This window comes from Drosophila santomea, chromosome 3L, assembly GCF_016746245.2.
Source record: "Drosophila santomea strain STO CAGO 1482 chromosome 3L, Prin_Dsan_1.1, whole genome shotgun sequence".
NCBI lineage: Eukaryota > Metazoa > Arthropoda > Insecta > Diptera > Drosophilidae > Drosophila > Drosophila santomea.
The window spans coordinates 21711679-21722953 of NC_053018.2; the positions used below are offsets into that span (position 1 = coordinate 21711679).

At 42.9% G+C, this 11275-nt stretch overlaps 2 protein-coding genes across 4 annotated transcripts; one reads left to right on the forward strand and one right to left on the reverse strand.

Moving 5' to 3' along the window:
• The first annotated feature begins 1081 nt into the window (after positions 1-1081).
• Positions 1082-11222, forward strand: LOC120448207. 2 transcript variants are annotated; one of them, XM_039630084.2, is made up of 8 exons: positions 1082-1610; positions 1669-1727; positions 1903-2026; positions 2079-2259; positions 2323-2515; positions 4158-5255; positions 10517-10657; positions 10763-11222. In XM_039630084.2, the coding sequence occupies exons 1-8, from the start codon at positions 1136-1138 to the stop codon at positions 10991-10993; spliced, it is 2502 nt and encodes an 833-aa protein (XP_039486018.1). In that variant the 5' UTR covers positions 1082-1135; the 3' UTR covers positions 10994-11222. The 2 variants fall into 2 exon arrangements, with proteins under 2 accessions (XP_039486018.1, XP_039486019.2); XM_039630085.2 differs by lacking the exons at positions 1082-1610; positions 1669-1727; positions 1903-2026; positions 2079-2259; positions 2323-2515 and adding exons at positions 3061-3122; positions 3175-3355; positions 3422-3614.
• On the reverse strand, positions 5330-7564 carry LOC120448208. 2 transcript variants are annotated; one of them, XM_039630086.2, is made up of 2 exons: positions 7443-7564; positions 5330-7354 (listed from the first exon to the last, which is right to left on the reverse strand). In XM_039630086.2, the coding sequence occupies exon 2, from the start codon at positions 7228-7230 to the stop codon at positions 6178-6180; it is 1053 nt and encodes a 350-aa protein (XP_039486020.1). In that variant the 5' UTR covers positions 7231-7354; positions 7443-7564; the 3' UTR covers positions 5330-6177. The 2 variants fall into 2 exon arrangements, with proteins under 2 accessions (XP_039486020.1, XP_039486021.1); XM_039630087.2 differs by having other exon boundaries at positions 5330-7322; positions 7443-7560.
• Positions 11223-11275: the final 53 nt, after the last annotated feature.

Here is an 11275-nt window from a genome sequence, read left to right on the forward strand (position 1 = left end):
GAAATGGAAATGAGCGAACGAGACTGAGAATGAAAATCAGCAGTTGTCATTGTCATTGGAATTGGTTGTGGACGGGCGGGCGGAAAGTGGGTGCAAAACGGGGGGTGTTTACCGCTCAAAGGCAAAAAAGGGAGATGAAAGACACGCCATCGAAAGGAGACTCCACCCGAGCTCCGTTCATCCAGTTGCCGCTGTTCACTGCAACTGCTCGGTTCGGATTCGCTCCTGCTCTTTTTACCGTTACCTACAGCAGTCACTTTATCCGGGAAGTATCCCGTTTATCCGTAGCACCCTCGTGATTCCAGATCCGCGAATATAACAATCCGATTGTGCTAAAAATTTCAATTTAATAGCTGTGCTTAATTGGAGCACGGTATCGGTATCTCGCTAATTGTGGAGACTATCCCCAATTTACCGATCGTGCTAGAATATTTCCTGGAGTGATTTAGTGGTTTCCCACAAAGCTGTATAAAATTAAAAGTTCCTAACGAAAAACCTCGCGTGCTTTTTAAAATCTTACAAATTCGAAAAGTAGTTGTTCTTTTGAGTACAACATTGTTAATTACAATAAACAATTTAAATGTAAAGATGAGTTTTCAGCTAGGCGATGAACTAATTTAAAAACCCCCTAATTATTTATAAGACCTAGTGCTTAAATCGAATAGTTAACTTTATATTCGAGTTATAGGATTATACTAAAAGTTTTTACAGCAAACAACATCAAGTGACATTTCGAAATTTCACGTTTGTTGTTTCGTGTTGATTGCTAAAAGGTTGTAGATTCTGAGATAGTGGAAGTATTACTAGCTGAACCAACTAAAATAATTATAATCTGAAAAAACCCCGGGTAATGAACATTGAAAAAACGGCCTCATTTTGGTGACTTTGCTTGGTTTAATGACTTTGGGGAAATTAGGTTGATCTCAGATAGTGAATTACAATTTATTATATCAAATTGAATAATTAAATTCATAAACATTATGTATGTAGTGTTCTGAAAAATGCAAATACGCTTAAAGAAAGTGTATACTCGTATAATAAATCGATGAATTACTAAAGAAATCATACATACCGATAAAATTTTTGAGAGCTTTATCTACTGCTATAGCTTTGCTAAGAACTCGGAAGCTTCGACATGTCAAACCAACTATTCTTCCTGAGTTTGGCAGACATCTTCTCGGTGTATCCGGCCATCTTCAAGGAGCAGAGCAAGAAGCTGAAGAAGACCAAGCAAATCTATCTGCCCAGCGATGAGGAGTGGCAGGACAAGATGTACTACATGCTGTTGGAGATTCAGCGCCATGTGAACGAATCTTCCGATGATGCGCTAACCCTACACGATATCAATAAGAAGGAGAAACCAGTGTTTGATCCCCTTCGCATAACCAAGATCATCTCCCCTGGAGTTAGTCCATGTGGAAGACGGAGTAGGACCCTTAAGTACTGTCATTCCACTGCAGTGAAAATCAAATTGAAGGCCGGAGCACGTTGGACTTTGCCCACTATCGCCAATGCCGCCAAACTCCTTCGCAAACCTCCGATTTTGGTGGACTTCCAGAATGAGCACGAGATGCGTTTGGCTTTTTCCTTGATCTACGACGTCTTCCGATGTGGGTTGTTATTATACTCATTTATTATCATGAACACGTTGTAATTTTTATATTATAGATAAAGTTGTTATGTCGAACGCTTTGGACGATGTATCCTTCTTTGAGGAGCACAAAGAGGTCGGTGAACTTAATATTTTAGAAAAACATGGGAAATATAGATTTTGATGAGGATAGTACTTGACTAGAAACTTTTCATATATTGCAATATTAAATATAAAATTAAAATAAGCAATCTTAATGCTAAGATTAAAGGAATTTTAGAATACTGGAGCTTACCCTTAATATTTCTCAGTTCAAAAACGATGAGCAAAGGATCTGGTTAATGCTCTTCGAACTCTACGATCGGCAGTTTAAGGGTCGAAATTCCGAGGAACAGGATTTGCAAGCGACACTTTATAAGGAGTCTAAAGTTACAGGTGGGTGAGGATATTGTCTCCTGAAGTCTGTTTTAATGCAAAATAAAAACAGAACTCGCGGATCTCCTGTGGCAACATCGGATTCGATTGGCAGCTTCGATTTCCCGGATGAGAATCGGGGTTGGAGCCCTCCGGCTTTCGCAACTGCTTCCTATCCACCTCCAAAACGAGAAGGTGGCCATCGCCGCTGCCAATCCTGTGGTGACCGGTTGGATAAATCCCTTTTTAATACGGTTAGTAAATATTATCATTATACTAGGTTACTATAGACTCATAAAAAGCTTTTCAATTGATAGAAATAAAGAAGAGGCGGATAAGATGCTAACAGAAATGGGCTTTACTGTCCACGGACCGGACGATGAGGAGCCACTTTTGGTCCAGCACTGTAAGTGGGACAATATATGTCCTTTGGTCATATCCTGCATTCCCAAGGATCGAAGCGAGTTTACAAAATCCGTTCTAATGACTAAACATTATTTTATAATGCAGGTGAGAATCTCATATTTTTTATGATTTCAAGAAGTTTATGTTTAATGTTAACATTGCTCTGATTCTTATAAACTCATATTTGGATATTGATGGCCTTAACCCAAAGGTTACTATTATCCAAAATAATTGTGATGTAAGACCAAATACATTTATGGGGTAATTTCATTTTCACCTATTTGCTGGCAATGTCCGATACTGCAATCGATATTATGTAATTGGAACTAAAACAGACATATTATAAACGTTTATTTCCGGATAACGCTAATAGTCTCAATGTTAAGGTGTCCATAAAAATTACAAAGCAATTTGTTTGTACGGTGAAGTTTTTCGAAAATGCGTAGACAGCTATACTAAACTTAAGTAAGTCACACTGCGTATGATATAACATTACGGAAGTCCATATACATTTGTCCTGATATGTACATGCTATTGGTTCAAATGCTTACAAGTATTGATTCCCTTCCAGGACAAGAACTTCACCTTTGGCCGGCCATCATGTCCAAGCTGATGGATTACTTTTTCGAACTCTACGATCGGCAGTTTAAGGGTCGAAATTCCGAGGAACAGGATTTGCAAGCGACACTTTATAAGGAGTCTAAAGTTACAGGTGGGTGAGGATATTGTCTCCTGAAGTCTGTTTTAATGCAAAATAAAAACAGAACTCGCGGATCTCCTGTGGCAACATCGGATTCGATTGGCAGCTTCGATTTCCCGGATGAGAATCGGGGTTGGAGCCCTCCGGCTTTCGCAACTGCTTCCTATCCACCTCCAAAACGAGAAGGTGGCCATCGCCGCTGCCAATCCTGCGGTGACCGGTTGGATAAATCCCTTTTTAATACGGTTAGTAAATATTATCATTATACTATTATACTATTATAGACTCATAAAAAGCTTTTCAATTGATAGAAATAAAGAAGAGGCGGATAAGATGCTAACAGAAATGGGCTTTACTGTCCACGGACCGGACGATGAGGAGCCACTTTTGGTCCAGCACTGTAAGTGGGACAATATATGTCCTTTGGTCATATCCTGCATTCCCAAGGATCGAAGCGAGTTTACAAAATCCGTTCTAATGACTAAACATTATTTTATAATGCAGGTGAGAATCTCATATTTTTTATGATTTCAAGAAGTTTATGTTTAATGTTAACATTGCTCTGATTCTTATAAACTCATATTTGGATATTGATGGCCTTAACCCAAAGGTTACTATTATCCAAAATAATTGTGATGTAAGACCAAATACATTTATGGGGTAATTTCATTTTCACCTATTTGCTGGCAATGTCCGATACTGCAATCGATATTATGTAATTGGAACTAAAACAGACATATTCTAAACGTTTATTTCCGGATAACGCTAATAGTCTCAATGTTAAGGTGTCCATAAAAATTACAAAGCAATTTGTTTGTACGGTGAAGTTTTTCCCGGAAAAGGTGCCGTAGACAGCTTATGACTACAACTTAAGTAAGTCAACACTGCGTATGATTAATAAACATTGACGCGTAAGCTGGGCGACATGAAAATCCAACTTTATACATATAAACTAGTCTTCGTCTGGCAACATGATATGTGAAAACTTTTGCGAATGCTAAAACATATTTGTTGTTCAAATGCTTACAAGTATTGATTCCCTTCCAGGACAAGAACTTCACCTTTGGCCCGGCCATCATGTCCAAGCTGATGGATTACTTTGAGCTGGATGGCGACATATTGCAGACGCATATAGGTTCTCCTCGATCCACCGCATATTTGGCAGCCTTGTTTTACTCCATCAACCGGGTGAACAACTTTTATGTTTATGGAGCAGGGGCAAATCTGAAGGAGTACCGTCGCTATATGGAGTCCATAGGGGTTAATAATATCAGGCTGTTTGGCGATGCCTTCACCTCGTTTCCCATGGAATCGAATCGATTTCGAACGGTTGTGGGCATCTTCGCCACTCCACCGAATTCCTTTAGTGCAATTTCGGATCCCATCGATTTAATCTGTTCCCGGGGTGGCGATCTGAGTATGCTGGAGGTGCTCACCGAATCGGAGGTCAGCGACGAGGGTCGCCAGCGGGTGGCCATGATCCTCGAGGAGCAGCTGCTGACCCTCACCATGTCGATGTCGCGACCGCAAGTGCAGTTTGTTCTCTATCAAACGCACTCAATTGTGGGCACTGAAAACGAGAATATGGTGCAGCATGTCTTGGAACTGATCAATAAACTGGCCCTGGAAAAGCATCGCAATGCGTACAAGGAGCAAAAGCGTCTGGAGGCGATAGCCGAAGCGGAAGCAGCCAACATTCCAGCAGCTGCAATGAGCAAGGATTCGCCCAGGAAGAAGGACAAACCCTCTACACAGCCGGAACCTACAGCTCCTGGACCTCCGGGCTCCACAGCTCCTCCCTTGCCGCGCGTGGACAGCATTGACCTGATAGTTACACCCGATATTGATGAGTTCGTACAGGACACCGTGCCGGATATATGCATCAATCAGGATAACTGCATCAAACAGCAGGTCACGGGCAGTTACTTGGCCTTGGTACGCCGCAAAACCCTGACTCATTTGAATGAAAAGTACCTGATTCGCCGGGCGGAGCAGAGAGGACTCTTTGGCAAACCCGAAAAAGATGTCAAGGAGCGGTCGAGACCCAAGGCAGTGAAACTCCAGGAGCAGCAATCGGAGCCAGCGCCCCAGGACATGGGCTACGATCCGAGGGGTTCCGCCCATAGTTCAAGTGCCCAGCAAATTGTAAGTAAACAAACTATGCCAAATTTGATACCCCTGACCGCCCAACACAAAGATACAAATAGGCTGTTAGACTTTACACTTTATTGTTAACAAAAAACAAATTTGAAGGTGGGCGATTGTTGTTAAAAATAGTCGATTTGCGGGAGATATAGGGGGTAATGTGACTGAAGCTGTGGTTGAGGTGTGGGGCTATGTACACTCGGGTCTTATGAGCTAATAATTAACATGTCGATACTGTCTGCAGTTTGATCATCATCGATGGACACGCGATCGATGTCATCATTATGGAAGATCGAACATCATGCACTCAATTATCTTGATCGGCTTCATTATCTGGTATTTCGACAAGATCATTGCTATCATCTCGAATGAGTGATTCATAATACATCCACATCATATACTTTAAGTTCTTCTGCGTTTTAACTGATAGCTCATTACTTGGTTCCATATGCAATGACCCTACTTTCTATTTGTTTTGTCTTCGTCTGTATTGTTTGTTTCTGTTAGTTTTATTTGCATGTGCAATCTAGTACGCTTAATCCGTGGAGGTATTTAAATTGCTGCATTGTTATTTATAATATTAACATTTGTATTATTTGTTTTATTTAAACATTCACATCATTATCATCTTAGTTGTACTGATAGATAGATTTGCTATGGTTATCGGGGAACAGGGCAGATGAGCTCCATCTCGTTGCACCCAGTAGTGCTCACATCACTTTAATCTATATTCACATCCTATAATCTTCGGCCACATCATCACCATTAGAGAATGAGGTATCTGGGTAATTAGCATGAGGTGGCAAGCACTTTGCCTTGGCTTAGTCACAGGCTCCAAGGGGTTAGGTCATGCTCGAATCGCTTATCTCACTGGATCACTCATCGATTGGGAGGGAGATCTACCCATGTGTATCCATGTCCACTACTTCTTCCAAGCACTCGCCGATGAGGTCTTCGAGTAGTTTTGGCTCTTCTGCTGCTGATAGCTCTGTTTAATGTCCGACTTCTTGCCACTCGAGTAATTCGATCCCATGCCGGAGTTGTTGCTGGTGCCATTATAGCTGAAGCTGGACTTGAAGGTGGGGTTGCCCATGCTCTTGAACATGGGATGATTCTTGCCGGCGCCCACGGGAGGAGCCGACTGGTTGTAGTAGCTCTTGGTGCTGTTCTGCTGGCCCTTGTCGTTGGACATTTGGCGGACGTAGGAGGAGAGTCCCAGGCCCACGGCGCCCATGCCCATGCCCACGCCCACTCCCACGGTGCTCACACCCACTCCGCCCATTCCCACTCCGTAGGACTGCTGCTTGTGGCTGGTGCTGAAGGTGGCCGCCTGGTGGTCACTGGCCAGAGATCCGCTCTGTGTGTAGAACTGCTGTTGCACCTCCACTATGTAGCGATAGGCTTCCTCCATGCTTTTGGGATTTCGTCGCAGGATCATCGAGTGTGTGGGCTCGGGCAGGTGATCCCTGAATACCTGCAGGGTAATGCGCTCGATGTCCTCGAGACTATATAGGGTGTCATTGTGGGTTAGCTTCCTATTGATCAGTCTGTGCTTGAGCTTGGCCATCTTCTGGTAATACAGCTCTATATTCGAGTCCAAAACAGCGCTCCGTATCTTGTGTATCAACGAATAGCTGGACTCCCTCTCCGCATAGTTGTACAGCAGTTGATCCTTGAGTTTCAACCAGGACTCGGTCTTCAAGAGGTGGCCATTCCCGGCTCCATTTCCATTGCCCACAGGAGCGCTCATCTGTCGCGTGAAGACCGCCTCCCTCGCTCGTTCTGTGCACTTATTTTTGATATGTCCTATCAACTGAGCCTTGTAATAGTCATCGAAACTATTTATGGCCGGCATGAGGGCCTCGATTTTGTGGAGGAACTGTGGCAGCTTGCCAGGATCACTGCCATCGAAGCTCTCCACTAGCTTCAGCCGGCTGAGAACCTGATTGTATTTGTTCACAAACTCGGGATCCATCCTGGACTATCCCCTACTAGCGTTCAATAAGGCGCCTTATATAGCTTTACCGTTAACCGATCGTTGCGTTCGCGGCGACGTTTCGGGCGCGACTGCTTCCAAATTCGAAATCGCCGCCAAGCGACTGCCGCGTCAATAATTGTTGTGTATGGAAAAACAGATTTTAGATTCTTACAAATGTATAAATTAACATTCATTAACATGAATTTTACTTGCAAGACCCTCTCCGATCCAATCCGACAATGGCAACGGAGCGCTGGGCTGCGAATTCGCAATCGACACGAACCGTGGTCGCACCAACCGAGCTGAGCACTACTGAACTGAATGTGCGGATCCGAACCCGAACAGAAATCAACTGGCAGAATAAAACAGAACGGAACACAGCGCCCGCCATTCATTGTGGTGGGAGTTGTGGTACCCGGTGTATGTGGAGTGCTAGGGGTGTACTAGACCACCCAGGTGGTATGCTACAATCAGTAGGAAGTCACACTGCTTTGGGTTCTTGACGGTCAAGGATTGTTGGAAGTAGAGTGCGGAATATGCATCTTAAGCTTCAAGCCCTGTAGTTCCATTACTTAAAACATGTGCATTTCAACATCACTCTATGCGTCTTTTCTATAATGTCTCAGAAATATTACTTCCTTCTAAGAAGTATTGCTTTTTTTTCGTTGCCTTCAAAAGGAAAATAGACTTTATGTAGCATACATTTGGGAGGATCATGTCAGAGGTCCTGTTAATGGGATGGTAGTGAAGAACTCCATGTTTATTAGTTCAGTTTAGCTCCGCTTTAAGCTTACCTTTAATACGAATCAAAAATAATGTTATAATGATTATTGACAGACATTTAAAAAGATTAAAACCCCTCCAACCTGCCGCCCAATTGCGAAAAAGCGACACAAAATCGCTTAAGAGATCAATATACTATATACCATGGACTGCAAATTTGATATGCCTATAAGCATACAGTACAGTCTGTCCTGCACTTAGTTGAGCAGCTAAATAGCAAGAGTTTCCTAGATTTAATGGGTATTTGAAAGGCGTGACCCCAAGCCTCCCCCCATTGCTATTTGTTTACTGTTGTTGCGGCGCTGAGTCATAGCCACAAACCCCAGCACGGCGACACCCTGCGACCGATCGCGACAGATATAGCCGGGCAGATAGAGATGGAGATAGTGCCAGCCCAACGGACACGGGCCACAAAAAGGCCGTAGCACGCACATACCCCTAATACAACATCAAACACAGCAGCGAATTTCATTAAAAAGCGCACACAAATCGCTTAAACGAAGCGTTAGATTCGTGTTTGTTTGTCTCGTCGCTCGCCGTGTTAATTGCCGGGGGGCAAATGGCTAAAAAATAAATAAATGGGGAAAGTGTACGCTGGGACAACATAATTTCCACTGACAGACAGGCTGGCGCACATAAATATTACGCATACGCACTGATTGACAACGAGATATGTGATTTTTGCCATTATTCACATGCAAATTGCGGCACAGAGCAATTGCATTCAAGGTCCTTTCATAATTTCAGATTTTTTCCAAGAATCTAATTGCTCGGCTCACGCTGCACCCTGCACTCGATTGTTCATCGCTTGATCTGCACTCAATCGACCCCAGCGGCATCTAATTCAGCTCGATTGCCTCCAATCTTGACACGTGCACTGACAGAAAATGTGGTTTTACTAGGGCTTAACATAATAAGAGATTACATTGTTTGCTCTGTCACATTTCATCCTAAAATTACAATTTGTAAAATTTAATAAATAATAATTGTTAGGTGTTTCTTTGTACCCTCTAATTTTTAGGTTTTTCTATTAATTGTTTATATACACCTGAAGATAAGATACTATTTTCAGGCCAAAAAATTAAGCTTTCATCGATTTTTGAAACATTATTAGTCAAATTAGTCACATTTTTATTCTTTTAGTCAAAATGATAATAGAATGACTTGAAGGCAATGGATTATTTCTCGCGGTGCACCGCCACTCATCCCAGCGTACACCTTTATTAGTGTTCGCCTACTTTTAACCCTCCACCGCCCCTCTTCCCGTCGATGGGTCGCTTTTAAGGTCTGCTGCGCCGGCGTGCGCGGTTCAGCTAATTAGCAACAATTTCTGAGCGTTAGCGGCTTGTAAAACTGTTTAATAATAGCAAAAACTTGTCGGCGTGTAGTCATCGCCGAGGACAAACCGCCAAGAAGTCGCGGGATTAAGGCGGTCGGGGGGTTTCGAGATTAAGGGGATTCCATTGGGGTGCTAATTTGAATCGAGTCTCTAAACTGATAAGCGGACTTAATTGCTATCAACTTCGAGTTGGATGACTTGGCCTCCCCGCCTGTCACTTCAGCTCACTGCAAAAACAATCCACGCCGCCTTGCAACTGTAATTTCAATAGTTATTATGTGGACAACAACAGTGACTTGCTGCCGCTTTGATAAGCAGGTTCAGGGACGCACACCACCCACCGCCTACCACCCACCACCATCTCCCAAATCCATCGAAGCCGCACCCAAGCGACCTCCACTCCCCCAACCAGAAATACCAGAGCTATTGTGGAGTTTTCCGAACTTAAGATAACGATTTCTTGCCCGAAAGGTGATTAATCATGTAGATAGTGTCGGTATATTATCATTTCATTCATAACTGTTTATAAAATTTAAATGATAACGATATTAGCAAACTTTCTGCCTCCAGATATGGCTCAATACCTTCAAAAAACCAAATGCTTTTTGCAGTTTATTGAAATCAATAAAATAGCACATAAACATCGTGTCTAGTTGATAAGCGTTTTTATTACACTGGGATTTTTTTTTATCAAACGATAAATTTTTGCTTCATTAGGCGGAAAACAAATATTTATAGAAGTTCTGATTTGATTATTGTTTGGATACCTACATTTATAACCTTAATGTTATAGTTTTTGAAAGAAATAGCTTCCTTTTATGAACGACTTAAAGTTTGGGTGCTTAAAAAGCATTCAATGGCGTATCACCTCTCGTTATCTTCTCTTCAACCACCGCTTAAATACAAATAAAGTAGAAACAACGCATCCCAATTCGACTGCATTGTTTTCCAGAGCCAGGTGTCTAGTTTAAGTACAATATAGTACCGAGTACACACAGTTATGGGCCATAACTCAACTGAAACGCAGCGCGATTCGAATCATTTGCAAGCCAAATTTGGCGCGAACTCTTTGCAAACACTTTGCGCATATTAATCGTGTTCTCAAAATGTGCTCAATTGTTTGGAAAACTAATTACGTGCGCGCGCCATTCTATTTTGCAGCTCCAGCGTCTGCAGCGCTCGACGAGCGCCAGTGCGATCCGTTCGCACCTGACCAAGGTATCATCGACGTACCGCCGGCCCATCGCCTTCAACTTCATTCGGCGCGAGTGCAAGCGCTTCTACGTCTTGCCTGTCTACATGGTGAGTGTTTTTCCCGCTGGACACCTTATAGGGTCCCATAATGTTTACTGCCGCCCCACACACACCCACTGAAACCAACCACTGCCAATCCCGTCCCGATTCCAGCACAGCACCAAGCAGAGCATTCGGTTATGGTGGCAATATGCCTACAAGTGCGTCACGCCCTCCGCCTCGGCCGGTGCCGTATGGAATCCGAATCTGAAATTCCGGCTCTACTGCAGCCGGCAGCTGCGCATCCGGAAGCTGAGACGTGGTCCGTGGTCCAGAAGGCAGCCACTCAAGCTGCATATCAATGACATCAAGCTGTTGTGTCAGGTGCGCAGGCGAAGTAAATAAATGGGCTGATTGCAAAGTTTCATGTTACGTTTAGTTTGGGATATGAGTGTGGTCGAATTCTACAGAAAATTCTATTTCAAATTTGAACGATAAGCTTGCCGCAATTTTGGGGCATTGCCATTCATTCCATGTCGATAAGCCAAGCCAACCAGTGCTGCAAACGCTAAACTTTTAAAATTTATAAACACCAAATTCAAAACACATTCTGAAATTTTAATAAAACGTCTTTTTATTTTGTTGAACTATTTCCTTATGGTTTAATAGGTTGGGCGAAAATTAAAT